At 52.9% G+C, this 16,285-nt stretch overlaps 7 protein-coding genes across 7 annotated transcripts; 3 read left to right on the top strand and 4 right to left on the bottom strand.

Annotated features, from left to right (window-relative positions):
* Positions 1-587: 587 nt before the first annotated feature.
* On the bottom strand, positions 588-2,294 carry COCSADRAFT_88161 (uncharacterized protein; the record flags this gene model as incomplete). The annotated part of the gene is made up of 1 exon (XM_007701402.1): positions 588-2,294. One exon carries the CDS (start codon positions 2,292-2,294, stop codon positions 588-590), a length of 1,707 nt encoding a protein of 568 aa, XP_007699592.1.
* Positions 2,295-4,021: 1,727 nt separating this feature from the next.
* On the bottom strand, positions 4,022-4,500 carry COCSADRAFT_36435 (uncharacterized protein). Its single transcript, XM_007700976.1, has one exon. It carries the CDS (start codon positions 4,270-4,272, stop codon positions 4,072-4,074), a length of 201 nt encoding a protein of 66 aa, XP_007699166.1. The 5' UTR covers positions 4,273-4,500; the 3' UTR covers positions 4,022-4,071.
* A 559-nt stretch (positions 4,501-5,059) lies between these two features.
* Positions 5,060-5,597, bottom strand: COCSADRAFT_36432 (uncharacterized protein). The gene has a single exon (XM_007700975.1). The coding sequence runs from the start codon at positions 5,452-5,454 to the stop codon at positions 5,182-5,184; it is 273 nt and encodes a 90-aa protein (XP_007699165.1). The 5' UTR covers positions 5,455-5,597; the 3' UTR covers positions 5,060-5,181.
* A 555-nt stretch (positions 5,598-6,152) lies between these two features.
* On the top strand, positions 6,153-7,688 carry COCSADRAFT_317953 (uncharacterized protein). The gene is made up of 5 exons (XM_007701401.1): positions 6,153-6,159; positions 6,357-6,559; positions 6,614-6,956; positions 7,005-7,561; positions 7,613-7,688. The coding sequence occupies exons 2-5, from the start codon at positions 6,442-6,444 to the stop codon at positions 7,654-7,656; spliced, it is 1,062 nt and encodes a 353-aa protein (XP_007699591.1). The 5' UTR covers positions 6,153-6,159; positions 6,357-6,441; the 3' UTR covers positions 7,657-7,688.
* Positions 7,689-8,882: 1,194 nt separating this feature from the next.
* COCSADRAFT_317975 (uncharacterized protein) lies at positions 8,883-9,585 on the bottom strand. The gene is made up of 2 exons (XM_007701400.1): positions 9,384-9,585; positions 8,883-9,239 (listed from the first exon to the last, which is right to left on the bottom strand). The coding sequence occupies exons 1-2, from the start codon at positions 9,450-9,452 to the stop codon at positions 8,982-8,984; spliced, it is 327 nt and encodes a 108-aa protein (XP_007699590.1). The 5' UTR covers positions 9,453-9,585; the 3' UTR covers positions 8,883-8,981.
* Positions 9,586-10,107: 522 nt separating this feature from the next.
* COCSADRAFT_116481 (uncharacterized protein) lies at positions 10,108-14,136 on the top strand. Its single transcript, XM_007701399.1, has 5 exons — positions 10,108-10,592; positions 10,681-11,326; positions 11,379-12,821; positions 12,870-13,621; positions 13,674-14,136. The coding sequence occupies exons 1-5, from the start codon at positions 10,338-10,340 to the stop codon at positions 13,839-13,841; spliced, it is 3,264 nt and encodes a 1,087-aa protein (XP_007699589.1). The 5' UTR covers positions 10,108-10,337; the 3' UTR covers positions 13,842-14,136.
* Positions 14,137-14,473: 337 nt separating this feature from the next.
* On the top strand, positions 14,474-16,231 carry COCSADRAFT_88142 (uncharacterized protein; the record flags this gene model as incomplete). The annotated part of the gene is made up of 5 exons (XM_007701398.1): positions 14,474-15,188; positions 15,272-15,433; positions 15,486-15,556; positions 15,609-15,703; positions 15,760-16,231. 5 exons carry the CDS (start codon positions 14,474-14,476, stop codon positions 16,229-16,231), a joined length of 1,515 nt encoding a protein of 504 aa, XP_007699588.1.
* Positions 16,232-16,285: the final 54 nt, after the last annotated feature.

Genomic DNA, 16,285 nt, shown 5'->3' with positions numbered 1-16,285 from the left:
CCGGCCGCCACTGCCATTGTCGTTTTTTTTCCTATGGCCAGTTTCATCGTCTTCCCTCAGCCAACCGGCCAGAGCAAAAGCCGACGAAAAACCTCAATGTAATTCTTCCGGGCGCCTATGGCCGACACACAACCGAGATCGGCGCCGCGGCCGAGACGCTGTTTGAGGCTCAAGGTCTACTCTACGGACGAACCCTCCTCTGGACTAGAGCCGGTCATTTAACCTATTCTCCGAGGGCGCATTCGACGACTGTAACAACGTGGGGTTTGGTGTTGATGTTGTAATTAGCCCTAAGCGGGACTCGGAGCCCATTTTACCCTGTTAATACCCTGATAAACACCAACCAGAGCCTGCGTGCCAAGCACCAATCGATCCATGTATAGCGACACGCGCGCCTGTGTGCAATCGAGCAAGGAACAATGAGTAAACATATAGAAATAACGCTAAGAAAAGTACAGTCAGGTCTAAAGTTCAGTCTCCGCCCCCAGTTCCCCCTACATTAGAAAATTGTATACACAAGACAAATGAAAGGGTATATGTATAGTCAAGAATCAAGTCAATCGTCCGCTCCGTGTATGTTGGACTTCTCACCTTCGCACACCATCTCCCCACCCAACCTCCAGAAAGAGATCTTCACCCTTCTTCCTCGGCGTCAGTCTTGGAACCCACACAGGACTCTTAAGCCCGTCTACGTCAAAGTCAACATTGACGTCTCTTCCAATGTTTACTTCCGTCATGTCCTCTCTCTTTCTCCTCACATTCAGAGGCCTCACAGCCTGCTCCTCGTACATGACCGGGCTCTTACCCCACGATCCGCTCTGCACACGGCTTTTTCTATCAATGCTATTCTTAGAGGCGGGTGTCATGTTCCATGACTCGGCGCTGATGCTGCGCACATGAGAGCGGCCGTTGTTACGAGGTGGGCTGACGACACGGCGCGGCGGTGATGTGAACGGATCGCGGTGCGGACTCTCAAGTCGGGGCCGCGATTCAAGAAGAAGCGGGGGAAGAGTGTTGTTGCGTTTATGAAGAAGCGACGATGCATCCGGGACTCGGTGTGGACTCTGGAACCTGTGTTGCTGTGGGCTGCGTGATACTAGCTGATTCGAGGCTCGCGGCACCTTCGGATACCGCAAATTGGAAATTGGGGATTCCGCGACCGGTGACAGTTGCGGCACATTATTGTTGCTGTCGTCGGAAAGCTGTTTCTGGTCGTCTTCGTCTTCAGGCGTCGGATCATTGGGATCGACTGTTTCAAAAGACGTCTGGCTAGACAACGAATCACGCTGGTTCGTCCAAGTCCGAGAAAGCGTACTAGACGACTTCTTTTGCCTAATCTCGACTGTTTTGGGTGACTCTTTAGGCCGTATGATGCGCGTAGGACTAGCCTTAGGCGCCTCACGGTTTCGATGGTTGGAAAAGTAATAGTCAATGATATCTCCGGAGGCGCTGTCGTCGCGCGAGCTTGCAGTCGTAGCTTTGGACTCATATGAAGTAGCTGTGGATGGTTGCTGGAAAGGCGATGCGAGACGGGGGCGTGTCGCGGGCTGCGGGCGAGGTTGTGGCGCACTATTCCCAGGCAGTTCTGCTACAATCATCCGTTTCGATTGCTGTCCTCTCTTGTTGGACGGAATTTCTAGAAACAACTCAGAGTTTCGGCTGTTTTTACGGGCGTTGCTGTTGCTGGGATACGGTGCTGTCCTAGCGGGTTGCAACGAGCGGATAGGTAGGACTGGAACTTGAGGCGTGGGCGGCATCATCGAAGATCTCCGATGCGAGCCTGGTTCATCCTCTTCAAAAACAGTCTCTTCTGTCATTGAACTAATGGGGCGTAGAACATTGCTGGCCTGTGGGTGGCCATTACCCGGAATTGTCTTCTGGGTAGCAGCTGGTGCCGATTTCTTTGGAGCTAAATGATTTCCATCCAGCTCTGCGCTTATAGCCACGCCTATTTGATCCAATGGCAATGAGGAATTGGACGAGCTGTTGGAAGTTCCGACTCCAAGCCGCTGCACTGGGCGGGCTCCTTTCTGGCGTCTCTCCTGAACGAGTGCCGGTGCAGGCACGGGTGGAAGCTGCGTTGCGGAGTCTGAGTTGCCTTGTACGGGAACGTAATGCGAGAACCGTGTCGAAAACGCCTTGTCCTGCTGTCCCCGGCCCTTGTCATCGAAAAGCATAGTGTTTCGCTGCTCTTTCCGTCTTCTTAGCCACACGCTCAAAGCCATGAGCCCGATAGCCAAGACGAACGCAGCCACTGCAGCTACTGACAGCCCAGCGATTTGTGCAGGCGTCATTCTTGGTTTGTCATCTGCAGCTTTGGCGACTGGAGCCGATGTCGGCGTCGCTGAAGAAGTAGATGATGACATTAATGAGGCAGTATCAGCGAAAGCAGACTGAGTCGAACTAGTCTGGGTAGGCCGAGTTGAAGTGATGGTCGGGGTCGGGGGCGTGGTTGTGGTCGGAGTCGTCGCCGACTGCGTTGAAGATGGCGATGCCGTCGATGTCACAACGTAAGTGAGAACACTTTTGGTTGGCACAACGGCGTATGTTTGTCCTAGACATATTCCGTAGGCCGCACTTAGATAGTCTTTGGAATCCTGTGTTGGGCACGACAAGTAGATACAACCTAGGGCCACTTCACCAAGTGACTCTCCTGCGGTACTATAACGAGAGCAAAGACACTGAAGACTTTGTTGGCCAGAGCATGCCACAGGAAACCTTTCGTCCAGCGAAGTCCGTAGGCATGATTGTGCACAAGATGGTACGTTTTCTTGAAGCGATTGAGGAAGTGCTTGAGATGTAGGAGTGACAGTAGGAGCTGCCAGCAACGGCGAAGCTAATATTAAAAAGACTGATGGTATCCATGGCCTTTTGAAATGGCACAAAAGCATAATTGTACAAGATCTGCGCGAGCATAAGCTACATGCTCTCAGATCGGAGCAAGTCAAAGAGTGTACTCACTAGGAGATCTAGACATGAGGGCAGATGCAAGGAAGCGCTGGACCTGCAGCGAAAGGAGACAAGGAAATTGAAGGAGAAAGACTCAAGGAAATTCGTAAAACGTCTTTGGCCTCATGAAGTTTTGTTGAAGTATCCAAGTCAAGCCAGCGGCGGCTGGTAGGCTGCCAATATGTATTGGCATCTTTGCCAGCCGCCGTGTCGGGGCGGTGCCTGAGCAACCGCTGAGACGGTACATTGGGGGCATACCGAGGTCGTTGACACCCATGGTAAGCGCTCGCAGAATGAATACAGAATGATTGACTGAAAAGGCGTCGGTTACACAGTGTGGTGAGGCGGAGATGCTATTCTAGGCGCTGGCATGCTGCGCTAAGCGCTGAGGAACAAAACTAGTCTACCACGTCAGCCAGTAGTTGCACGGCATCGGGAAAGTCGTTGCGCAGAACCCCAAAGCGAGCCTTGGCCTACGTGCATGCAGGAGACGAAAATACATTGCAGTTGTGCATCATTAGTGACAATGCGGGACTCTGCGTACCAGCACACGGCCGCAGTTGGTCCATATGATGCGATACTCGACTGACGGTGCCTCTGCGTTGTCAATGGTTGCAACGTCACCTGACTATACGCATCTGGATTGAACAGTGTAGTAACTGATTGCAGTTCTTTGGATGCTGAATACCGGATACCGGTCTAAACATGGACCTGCATCGGGGAATGGGCGGAACCCTGCAAAGCGCTCTACTAAAACCACTCCAGTTGAATCGACATCACGTGCTTGGCGATGGTGCCTGGCGGCTAGAGTTGCCTGCGGGTGTGCAGATCAGATGCAACGATCCTCGAACGACAAGCGGATGATGAGATCGCGGCTATGGTAGTGTACGAGAAGGACCGCAGACGAGACGGTCCGATGTTGTGGGCATAAGAACTTGACGAGTCAGAATGACGCAGTTGGAACTTTTATGTTGGGTAGCTTGTGGAGCTTGAACAGTGTGGAAGGACCGAAACGGAAGAACATCACATATGCAGTGTATATGTAGTATTTACACCTACAACTAACATAAGACGGCGATTGAAAAAGTCGATGCGCGTGTATGAGCATCGTCAAGATGATGATCAGCTCGAAATGACTATTGGGTGCTCTGCACGTACGCGATGAGAAGCACGGGCGATCGATCGTGAGCAATCTGGAGCGATTACGTCCAAGAAGGCGGTGACAAAAGTTAAAAGTACCAGCGTGGGCGTTGTCACTGTGGTAGAGCGTCTGTTGGGTCGATACCATGCCCCCTTTTTCACCAAATGCTTACGCATGGCCATGGCTTCCACGTGTGGTTCGTGGATCGTCCCGCGTGTTCGAGTCAAGATATCGAGACCAAAGCCGTGACGCTGGATGCATTATCCTGGCGAAGAAATGGAAGGGTCTGGGTGGTAGGTTGTTGGGGGGCCTAAGGGATCGATTAATGGGTTCGGGATGCAGAAAAGGCCAGCCGAACGGTTAGTAGCGTTACGCGTTCATGAGAGCTGATCAGCACCCTCGAGGCAAGGCAATTGCCACCTGCACGCGGCGCTGAGGCAAGATGACGACGGCACATGGTTTACTTTGACCGTTAGGATAGCCAGAGTGGTTGATAGAACCAGAGACAGGCGTCAGCGGCGATTGGCTGTGACGTGCATGAGTCGGGGAGATGAGGGGGGGATGTGACGACGGAGGTTTGGCGACTGTAGGCGACCTTTTGGGACTAGCTTAATGTGGTCAAGTCCCAATAGAAGCATGGTCCAGGCGCAGTGGAAGCGAACGGCAAGTGGCTGGCGGAACAGAGTAGCACAGCAGAAGTTTTTTTCTTCTTTGTGAACGCAAGTGCAGTAACAGATAGGGAAGCGGACAGGGAGGCAAGATATAGTGGGTGGATATGCAGCAGCGAATGCAGGCAGAGCAAGGCAAGGCAAGGCAAGGCAGAGGGGGAGCGGGCGTGCAGAGGTGGAGGTATGTGGCTGCATGGGGCGGAGTAAGACAAGGTTTCGAGCCGTGCTTGGGATCTGCTGGGGCTCCGAGCGTCGACCTACTCTTAATTCTATGGGGCCCTCATTTTCCACAAAACCTTCTAGAAGCGTAGCCAGACAAAAGTCGGGCGGGATGAGTTCGGGAGTTGGATGGGTGGACAGCGCTTCCATGTCCAACGGGCACGACAGGCGCGGAATCGATTGCTATTCAGAGATAGACTACTACTACGGCGAGCCAGCGGAAGACGAGGCGAGAGGGGAAAGGATGAGCGAGCCAGTGAGAGAGTAGGCGGGCGGGCGACTAAGTAGGTACAATGGCGGGTTCCTGGAAGCGGGGAGTGGGCAGGTAGTGTGTCGTGAGCAGAGTGTACAGGCCGGGAGCTTTGGTCCTGGGTTGGGGGCTTTGTTGTTGTTGTTATTTGTTTGTTGGAGTGTACTTACTTGGGTGCAGAGGCAAAGACGGAAAGCAAAACAGCGGCAGAGACATGCCGGAGACATGGACAGAGACAAGCAGCGGCAGGCCGTGGCAGCGGCAACAAGAGTAACAGCAGGTGTAGCAGCTAGGCCGCAAGCAGGAGGGTTGGCCGCTCATGGCCGGCAGACACGAACAGGCAGGTGTCGGAGGGCTTGCGTGTGTGGGCGCGGTGGTGCCGTCGTGCTGGTCTTGCCATGGTGCCTGTGGTGCAGCAGCAGAGAGTGGCCCGCGCCTGCCCAGCTAGACTCTGGTGGCCCTTCCTTTCCAGGATGGCATCGCTCCATTCCGGCAAGCGCGTCTCCTTTCGCGGCCTTCTTCAAGCCCTCATCATACAATCTTTTCGTTCTTTGCTTCTCCCAAACGTCGTCACCAACCTGCCGGCTCCCACAATCCTCTGCTGCAGCGAGCGACTCCCGCCCGTTGTCCTACCTCCCGCCGCCTTTGCTTGTTGCTGTCGCTGTTGTCTGCTCTCCCAGCCCGCCAGCCCAACCGAGCCCTCGCCTCGCCTCGCCATTGCAGAACACCCCCAGTCGATCCTTCCCCCCCCCGAACCGACCGTGCAGCAACCCTGAAGACCTCGGAGCGAAGCGAAGCGAGCCTCGTCGTCCATACGCCAGCCATCCCTTGACACCCTCTTCGTCTTTTACCCCTTCCCCGTTTGATCTCAACACACACGCCCACGCGCCCAAGCACTCTCGCAATTGCGTCCTAGTCTTTTGTAATAACAGGTGAGCCTCTTTTTTTATGCACGCAATCTCACCATCGCCATTGCACTCGAACTCGCCGCCGCTGCTCTGCCATTGCGACAGCCTTGCTTACCCATCATCGCTCCTCCCTCACCCGGCCTAGCCCGCCTGCGCGCTGCTCCACTCGTGCATCGCCCGCTGCCGCCACCCATTGAGTCTTTGTTGACACTGTCTATCAGGTTTCCGTGTTGGCCGGCCTCGACGGAACATCGCTACCTACTTCAACCATAATCACCACACCGGACTCCGTCCCTAACCGCCACCATGGGCTGCGGAATGAGCACAGAGGAGAAGGAGGGAAAGCAGAGAAATGAGGAGATTGAGAACCAGCTCAAGCGCGACAAGCTGATGCAGCGCAACGAGATCAAGATGCTGCTCCTCGGTCAGTATTGCGCGCCGCTTGCAACTGCGACACACAGGCTCTAACACAATATAGGAGCCGGAGAGTCTGGAAAGTCGACCATTCTCAAGCAGATGAAGCTCATTCACGAGGGCGGCTACTCGCGCGACGAGCGAGAGTCGTTTAAGGAGATCATCTTCAGCAACACGGTCCAGTCGATGCGCGTCATCCTAGAGGCCATGGAGTCGCTCGAGCTCCCGCTTGACGACCAGCGCGCCGAATATCACGTCCAGACCATCTTCATGCAGCCTGCCCAGATCGAGGGCGACAGCCTGCCACCAGAGGTTGGCAACGCCATCTCGGTTCTCTGGAAGGATGCCGGCGTGCAGCAGTGCTTCCAGCGCTCGCGCGAGTACCAGCTCAACGATTCGGCCAAATAGTGAGTTCTGTCTCAACTTTACCTGTGCATCGCCACTGACTATTTTAGCTACTTCGACTCGGTTGACCGCATTGCCGCGCCCGACTACATCCCCAACGACCAGGATGTCCTCCGTTCGCGTGTCAAGACGACTGGTATAACCGAGACGACCTTTATCATCGGCGATCTCACCTACCGCATGTTCGATGTTGGTGGCCAGCGATCAGAACGTAAGAAGTGGATACACTGCTTTGAGAATGTCACCACCATCCTGTTCCTGGTCGCCATCTCCGAGTACGACCAGCTGCTGTTTGAAGATGAGACTGTCAACCGTATGCAAGAAGCCCTTACATTGTTCGACTCCATCTGCAACTCGCGGTGGTTTGTCAAGACATCCATCATTCTGTTTCTCAACAAGATTGATCGCTTCAAGGAGAAGCTTCCTGTCAGCCCAATGAAGAACTACTTCCCCGACTACGAGGGTGGCCCAGACTACGCAGCTGCATGCGACTACATTCTCAACCGATTCGTCTCACTCAACCAACATGAGACGAAGCAAATCTACACGCACTTTACCTGCGCCACAGATACTATGCAAATCCGATTCGTCATGGCTGCAGTAAACGGTACGTAACGTAACTTTTGTTTTGTTGTGCTCAACGCTAACAGTTTTGCAGATATCATAATCCAGGAGAACCTGCGGTTGTGCGGCTTGATATAAGCACGAGAACGACTGAGTCTACGAACCTCTTTCACCTTGAACTTGTATCACAGCTTGTATGCCTCATGTCCTTTTACAGGCGTTGTGGACTTTGCTTTGCATGCTTGCGCTTCCGTCGAGAAATGGCTTGCTCTTGGCCCGCACCGCTCTCTCTTTGATACCCTGCAGGCGGGCCGGGGATGCCATGGATTCACCATCTGCGAAGCGGTTTTTCTTATCTTTTTTTTTCTTTTTTTCTTCTCCCTTGAACATCTTTCTCCTGGACAAAGAGAGATTAGGTATTGGAACCGCCGTCTGCTTTGGTACCGAGAAAGTATTTCTGTGTATCATCGAGCAGATGCGTGTGTATGTGTGTAGCAGCTGCGAAAAGAAGGGGAAGGGAGAGAGGGAGGTTTTCCTCATTTCCTAATACTAAGTCCTGTTTTTTTTTCTTTTTTATTACCCTCTCTCTCCGGTAGCTACCTTGTTACTTACTTGCTACGTTGTTTGAAGAAGAGAGAGTGCGTTTCGTTTTCTTGATGCTACTTATTTCCCTTGTTGATTTGGCCGGTTCCGTCCCCGCTTCAAGTATGTACACAGCGTGCGTGAGATATGTAGTGAAATGATGAAAGCAAAAAACTGGTTTATGAGAACGCTTTATTTATTTATTTTAAATCTTATGTATGTCGAATATTAATTAATGCAGAGAGAAAAGATAGGAGAGTGAGAAGGGGAACGTAATATCATTATATTCTTTTGATTTTGTTTTCTTTCTTTTTCTTACTGTCTCGACAGCCAGATCCAGACTTGCGACGATTTTTTTTCTTGTTTGAAATCAAATCTCCGCCCGATATGCAAAGGGGAAGGGCGGAGGTTTTTCTAAAAAAAAAAGGGGGGAGTGGGGAGGCGTATCAAAAAGAAAATAATTCGACTGATACAAGTGTATATACACATGCCACATAACATGAATCAATCAACCAGATGACTTACCAAATAACAAGAAAAAAAAGAACAAGAAAAAAAAACCCCCAAAACCCGACCCCTCGGGTTCCCTCCCTCCCTCCCGTTGCTCGTATTCTTATTCTCCAAAACCCGGGAGACGATCAACGATGTGCCGGCTACAGGCGAAGCAATCTTCCCAGACCCTAACTTTTTTTCTTTAGTTAGTCTTGGTTTCTCCCTTCCGGGCTCTTCCTGTTATTCGGGCCGGATTGTCAAGTAGCTAAGTTAGACCTGGTCAGCATTTTCTGGGGGGGTTGCGAGACTGAGTCGCTGGGCTTTTTTTGGTGTGTTGCGAATGGGTTAGGGGTTTGAGGGAGTGGTTTGAGGGGTGTCTGGGAGGGGTTTCATGGTTTGTGGGGGAGAAGTGGTGATTTGAAAGAGGGGGGTAGTGGTTTGTGGTTTTCTTTTCTTTGATTTGGAAGGTGCGGATTAGAGTGGAAGGTGCAGCGCGAGGGATTGAAGAGAAGGGGTTTGAACTGGGTTTTTCTTATTTTAGAAAACAGGTATACGTACACTAGAAAGGGTAAGCACAACAAATTTGTTTTATTAACAACGACGTCAGATGTGAAAAAAGTGTTGCTTGAAGATATCCCGAGTTGCGGCTTGGCTTGCATCAGCCACGTCAGAAGCCACAGCACCAGCCACGGGTCAGCCGTACGGAACCAGGGGTGCCCAGAGCGCCATGTGGAGGTGCCCAGACAACGCCGCCAATTTAGGGTGGGCTTTGTTATTCAGTAAACACTTACGTATGTATGTAGCTCCGTTATATGCAGGTGCTGGTGCGGCATATCTGGCAGCATGTATGTCATATACATTGATAGATGCACATGTATACGTATGCATCAATTATGGCCTTCTATACAAGACCCACCAGCAAGACGTGCCGATTAGCCAGGAACATGACGAATCGGGGACAGTCAGATGTATGTAACAGAACTGACGCACTCGAGGCCCCCCGCTGAACGGGCTGAAGGGCGAGGTGGTGCAGCGCAGATGGGTGGGCTGTGCAGCATCCCACTCGTTCGTACACATGGATGGATGTAAGTAGATACATGGGTGGGCAGATAGGCTGCGCGGAGGGTGCCCCGCTAGAGGCTCTGGTACATGTACGTACATGGAATGTAGTAAGACGCGGGCGTATGTGCATGTGTAGATGGTTTAGGCGCCCGCGTATGGTACTCGGGGGCGCGTTGTCTAAGCAGCCAGTCCCGGACGAGTAAGACAGAGATGCAATGGGGTTTGGAGTGCGGCATTTGCACAGGCTGACGGCAGAGGAGTCGTCGTCGTCGTTGTCGTTGTCGCTGTGAATCGAGCAGCCGCAAGATCCGGTAGGCGCTCGCAGCCGATGTTGGCGCAAGAGACAGATTGCGGAGCCCGGCCTCGTTCAGCCCTCTGTTGTGCGTGCACATACAGGCCTAGATATGCTGCGGCCCCCAAGCCCTCGCTTTTTGTCCGTCCCCCCTTAAACCTAAACACCCTGCCAGAAGAAACATCTCCCTTTCCCTTTTTCCCTCGATTTTGACTGAGCAGAGCGCGCACAGCACATGTCGTGAGCCAACGTCCTGCCAACGGGCGGCGCATCATCAAGCAATACTTGGCTGCCGCGGACCGATCACCAGGGCCTTGATTGAACGCGTAGCCACGCAGCCCCCCCTCGCCCCGGCGGCGGTGCAGTCGGCAGACCGAGGCTGGCCGCCAACATGCCCCGTCCTACATTTACCACCAGGCTCTCGCTTCCGCACCGCCTCAAGCGCCCGACCAGCTGCTACAACTCGTCCTCGACCCCGAACACACAAACCCCAGCCTTATCTGTGCCTGCCTCGCGCAACAGCAGCCCCCGCACCCGCACCCGCCCAATGCCCGAGCAGCCCGCCCCAGCTGGCCTGGTGTTGAGGGTCAACGTCATCAAGGGCAGAGACCTGGCTGCAAAAGACCGCAGCGGCACCTCTGATCCCGTGAGCGCCCATTCACTCCGCGAACATGTCTAGTACATGTGCGCATATCTGTACATGCACATAAACACACGCTAACACCGCGTCATAGTACCTCGTCCTCACCCTAGGCGACGCCAAAGTCACCACCCCCGCTATCAACAAACAACTCAATCCAGAATGGAACGAGACGCTCGAGCTGCCCATTGTCGGCGAGCAGAGCCTCCTGCTCGAAGCTGTCTGCTGGGATAAAGACCGCTTCGGCAAGGACTACATGGGCGAGTTTGACGTCATACTCGAGGATCACTTCCAGAACGGCCTTACCCAGCAGGAACCCCAATGGTTTCCCCTCGAGTCCCGCCGCTCCGGCAAGAAGAAGTCGGTCGTCTCGGGCGAGATCCAGATGCAATTCACCCTCATTGACCCTCAAAACCTTAGCGCCAGCCCAGAACAAACATTGCAAAAGTTCTTTGCCATTGCAGGCCAGGCGCACAGCCCCGATGAGGACGATGAAGACCTGGGCGGCAACAGCAACAGCACCGACGCCGAGGAAGACGACGACTCGAGCTCAGACGAAGCCCAAGATGAGTCCAAGAAAGCCGAGAAGAGGGAGAAGCGGCGCAAGAAGCTCAAGCTTGCGCGATTGAAGCGAAAGGTCAAGAGCCAGGCCGTCTACGCCTACTCGAGCAGCGGCGATGTGGCTGGTATTCTTTTTCTTGAAGTCCAGCGATGTTCCGATCTGCCACCGGAGCGCAATGGTGAGTTGTCTTTGTACCACTAGGCGCCTTCACAGACTGATGCATTTCTCAGTGACACGAACCACATTCGACATGGATCCCTTTGTCATCACGTCGCTCGGAAAGAAGACATACCGCACTAAAACGGTCAGACACGACCTCAACCCTGTATTCGATGAAAAGCTTGTCTTCCAAGTCATGCGCCATGAGACCAATTACTCGGTCAACTTCACCGTCATGGATAAAGACAAGTTCTCGGGCAATGACTACGTCGGCACGGTGAACTTTCCGCTCGAGAAGGCGATTTCTACAGCTCCCCAAGAGGACCCAGAGACGGGCCTCTACAAGCTCCCGGAACCGTCAGATTCCCCCGGCGTCTCTCCTGATGGCGGTTCAAAAAAGTCGCGCTTTCGCATCCCAATGTCCCGCTCTGGGTCTACTCACAGCCTTTCTCGTTTGGGCCGGCCATCACTAAAGAAAGAGTCGTCGACTGGTTCGCTCTCCGTACAAGATGCGAACGGAACTCAGCCTCCATCACCAGGGGCTCCGCCCAGTGCCCTTACTGACTCCAATGGCAATCTTACCCCGGGCAGCACGCTCAACCTTCAACCATCAGCTGTGGACGATGAGGACTTGAAAATGTATACCCTTCCCCTGGAATTGAAGCACCAGGAGCGCTGGGAGAACAAGCACAACCCAACACTTTACATTCGTGCTAAATACCTTCCTTACAAGGCCCTTCGCCAACAGTTTTGGAGAGCCATGCTCAAGCAGTACGACGCCGATGAGAGCGGTTTGCTTGATAAGGTCGAGCTCACCACAATGCTCGACACACTTGGCTCTACGCTACACGAGGCCACCATTGACAGCTTCTTTGAGCGATTTGCGTATCGCCACAACGGAGAACACCTTCTCACATTTGATGAGGCTGTAGTCTGTCTTGAGGACCAGCTAGAAGCCACAGAAGCCAAGAACGCCAAGAGGGACGGGTCTTTTGCATCAGGTTCACAGACACCAATGACCTCTGGAATGCTCACTCCAATCAACCAGAGCAGCTCCACCACTTCCATTCCAGTCTTGGAGACCAATACTCTGGGCAAGGAAGGCGAAGAAGGAGCCGATCTCCAGATTGACGATCTGGCGGATGAAAAGGGCGAGGAGCATGTCATTGAGATTCGCGAATGTCCCATATGTCACCAGCCGAAGCTCAACAAGCGCTCGGACGCTAATATCATTACCCATATCGCTACATGTGCCAGTCAAGACTGGAGACAGGTGAACAACATTGTCATGGCTGGCTTTGTTACATCAAGCCAAGCTCAGCGCAAGTGGTACTCCAAGGTCATCACCAAGATCTCGTACGGTGGCTACAAGCTGGGTGCAAACTCAGCCAATATCCTGGTTCAAGATCGTCTGACGGGCCAGATCAACGAGGAGCGCATGAGTGTTTATGTCCGCCTGGGTATTCGTTTGCTTTACAAGGGTCTGAAGGCGAACAACATGGAAAAGAAGCGAAGTAGGTTGCTCATTCTCGCATGGAGTCACAAATGCTAACTATTGATAGTCCGCAAGCTTCTCAAGTCTCTCAGCTTCAAACAAGGACGAAAATACGACGACCCTGCATCTGCCTCTGAGATTGAGCCCTTTATCAACTTCCATCAACTTGACATGTCCGAGGTTCTGTTGCCCACGGACCAGTTCAAGAACTTTAACGAGTTCTTCTACCGCGCACTGAAGCCAGGTGCGCGCCCATGCTCTGCGCCCGACGACCCAAGGGTAATCGTGTCCCCTTCCGACTGCCGAACCGTTGTTTTCAATACCATAGATACAGCACAGGCCATCTGGGTCAAGGGTCGCGACTTTACCATTGAGCGCCTGCTTGGCGACGCTTATCCGCAAGACGTAAAGCGTTACTATGGAGGATCACTCGGCATCTTCCGACTGGCGCCGCAAGACTACCATCGTTTCCACATCCCTGTCGATGGCGTCTTGGACGAACCAAAGACGATTGAAGGCGAATACTACACTGTAAACCCAATGGCTATTCGCTCAGCGTTGGATGTGTACGGTGAAAATGTCCGAGTCGTTGTTCCCATTGACTCTGTCGCACATGGCCGTGTCATGGTTATTTGTGTAGGCGCCATGATGGTCGGTAGTACCGTTATCACGCGCAAGAAGGGCGAGCAAGTCAAGCGTGCTGAAGAACTCGGCTATTTCAAGTTTGGTGGCAGCACATTGCTGCTCCTTTTCGAGCCTGGCCAAATGCGATATGATGAGGATCTTGTGGAAAACTCCAACGCTGCCCTTGAGACTCTTGTAAGTACCATTAGATTTCCACCTTGCATTGATTCTGCTAACACTCTACTAGGTCCGCGTCGGCATGTCCATTGGTCACAGTCCCAACAGGCCAGCTTACGTTCCAGACATGCGCAAAAGCAACCCTACCCATGAAGAGAAGCAGGATGCCAAGCGCCGTATCGAGGGTAGTTTGGCACCTGCAGGCGTCAAAGGACCCATGCCTGGCGCTGGCATGTAGAATCGATCGCGTTAGAGTTTGCAGGAATTGGCATACACAAAAGGCATGGACAGGCTTGGATATTCAGTATCATTCTTGTGGTGCGCTTGGCGTAACGAGGTTATGATGGAATGTAAGCATACGGATGAGCGGCGTGGGTTGTCGCTTTTTCTCGGGCGTTTCTAAGAGGTTTTCTTGAGTTGTGGTGGATAAGGTGTATCCTAGATAGATATCGTATTATGTACATATACTTTACATTACTTACATGCATGGTTGATTGTCGCGCTGTAGGGAACGCTAATCAGCTGGTCACGTGCACGCGCTAGTCCTGAAATCATTGTTTTGATGATGCTGGGGCAGGTGCACACACCAACTTCCTTGCTCCCGTGTGACGACCGTTCCCCTCCACGCCCGTCGCCCAAAGATATTCACGTTACCGCCTAATCATTACGCACGCCCTGCCTATACTACGAGCATAACTTGGATCGCACGCGCATTGCCTTCACTCGTGCCCAACTTTACTCGACGATAGCTCGCCTGTCCGCCGCGCCCATGCACGCGCTTTGACCGAACACCAACTCTCCGAACCCCGTGACGCAGAAACTGAACTCATGACTACCATCTTTGCGCGCTCCCCGCTGCAATCGCTTCCTATGGCCACAAACCGACCGACGACGCGACGAAGGAGCGCAAAACAAGCTTTCGACGATGACGATGCGCCGCCTGTGCAGAAGCGGCCAAGGACGGAAGTAAATGGGACGACCAAGAAGCCAACTGCTGCGCCAAAGAAGAAAGCCAAAGCTGCTGCATACGACGAGGACGATGATGGCTTCCAATTCTCGCGTCGCACGTCGCGAAGGACCACAAAAGCACACCCGGTACCGGAACCAGAGCCCATACCCGTAGAGAAGGCTGTGCAGCCCGCGCGTCGCAAGAAGCAATCGATTGCGGCAGTCGACCCAGAATCATCAGACTCAGGGAAAAGACGGAGGTCAGCGCGTATTTCTGGTGACAGAGAACAGTTGGAGGTGCGGACAAAACCCAAGGAGCCTGCTGCAGCAAAACCGCGGACCAAGAAGAGCGCCGCCCCCGTAGTGAAGGAAAAGAAGAAGCAGACTACCCCGGCTCCGGAAGTGCAACCACAAGCAAACGCGTACCCTGGCGTGCAAACACCCACGCACAATGAGTTGCAGAATGCGAAGAAGCGTGATCCAAACGCGCAAAGAATCATGCTGCCTTTTGCAGACACACCAGTCATTACGCGGAATAAGGAGATGCGCAAGGGGAACAAAGATGGACACCGGAGAAGCAGTACAGGCTTACGAGGGAGGAGAGCAAGCTCCCTGATTGATAGTGGTCAGTCAAATGGTGAGTTTGGACAGATTGTGCATGCACAAGCCAATGCATTGGGCAGCGCGTCTGCAAGCAGCACATGCTAATACCTGTTGCAGCTTTACCTCATTCCGAAGTCGAAGTCCGAGAGTTTTACAAGTACATTGAGCAAAGTCTACCCGAACCGCGGCGAATGAAGCAACTCCTGACATGGTGCGGGTCGCGAGCGCTACCAGCGAAACCATCAGGAAATGTTAAGAATGGAAATGCGATTATGGCTGGTATGTGGGGGCAAATCGCAAGATTGAAGTTGGAGAGGCTAATTGAAACCAGCACGGGCGATTGAACAAGAACTTATTGACGATTTTGCTGGGAAACCTGAGTTATCAGATTGGTTCAGCAGGGTATGTGTGCTGATTTTGCTATACAAGGAGCTCCAAATTGACAAATGTACAGGAAGAGACTGCGCTACCACCAGTAGTGAAGAAACCGAATCCCCAAAACGAGAAGAACCAAGCCACATTAGAGGAACTAGAAGCAGAAATCAAACTGTGTGTTCAAATTTCTACGGGATACGAAAGATGTTGCATAACTAACTTGAACGCAGACTGGAAGAAGAAAAGGCTGCGTGGGAAGCCATAGCTTCATCCTCGAAAACCATGCCTCCACCCCCCGCACCTTCAATACCCACGTCCACACCCTCACTATCAGACATCGACATCTCATTTCTCGACCCCGACCAAGCCGCCATACTCTCCGCCCTTCAATCTTCGTCACAACCACAATCCGCCCCACAACCACCCTCGTCAGCATTCACATTCACATCCCCTACAACATTACAAACGCACCTCACTTCGCTCGCCAACTCGCTCGAACCCCACATCGATCTCTTCGCAGACGGCGTCCACAAAATTGAGCAGTACAGACAAACGGCCGAGCGAGTGGCAGAGCGCGTACTGGGCACCGCAGCAAAGCGGCTGGAAGAAAGAGATAGAGAGGCAAAAGAGCGAGCGGGGACCCAGGGCATCGGCGTCGGTGATGTACTGCGGGGTCTCGCTGGTGTGCTGGGAGAGCAATAAAGAGAAGATCTTTGTTCTTTTTTTTCGCATCCCCTTGAGAAAAAGAGAGAGACT

This window comes from Bipolaris sorokiniana (assembly GCF_000338995.1).
Source record: "Bipolaris sorokiniana ND90Pr unplaced genomic scaffold COCSAscaffold_6, whole genome shotgun sequence".
Classification (NCBI taxonomy): domain Eukaryota; kingdom Fungi; phylum Ascomycota; class Dothideomycetes; order Pleosporales; family Pleosporaceae; genus Bipolaris; species Bipolaris sorokiniana.
Note: the sequence above shows the minus strand (reverse complement) of the source record. Positions and strands in the feature narration are given on the sequence as shown.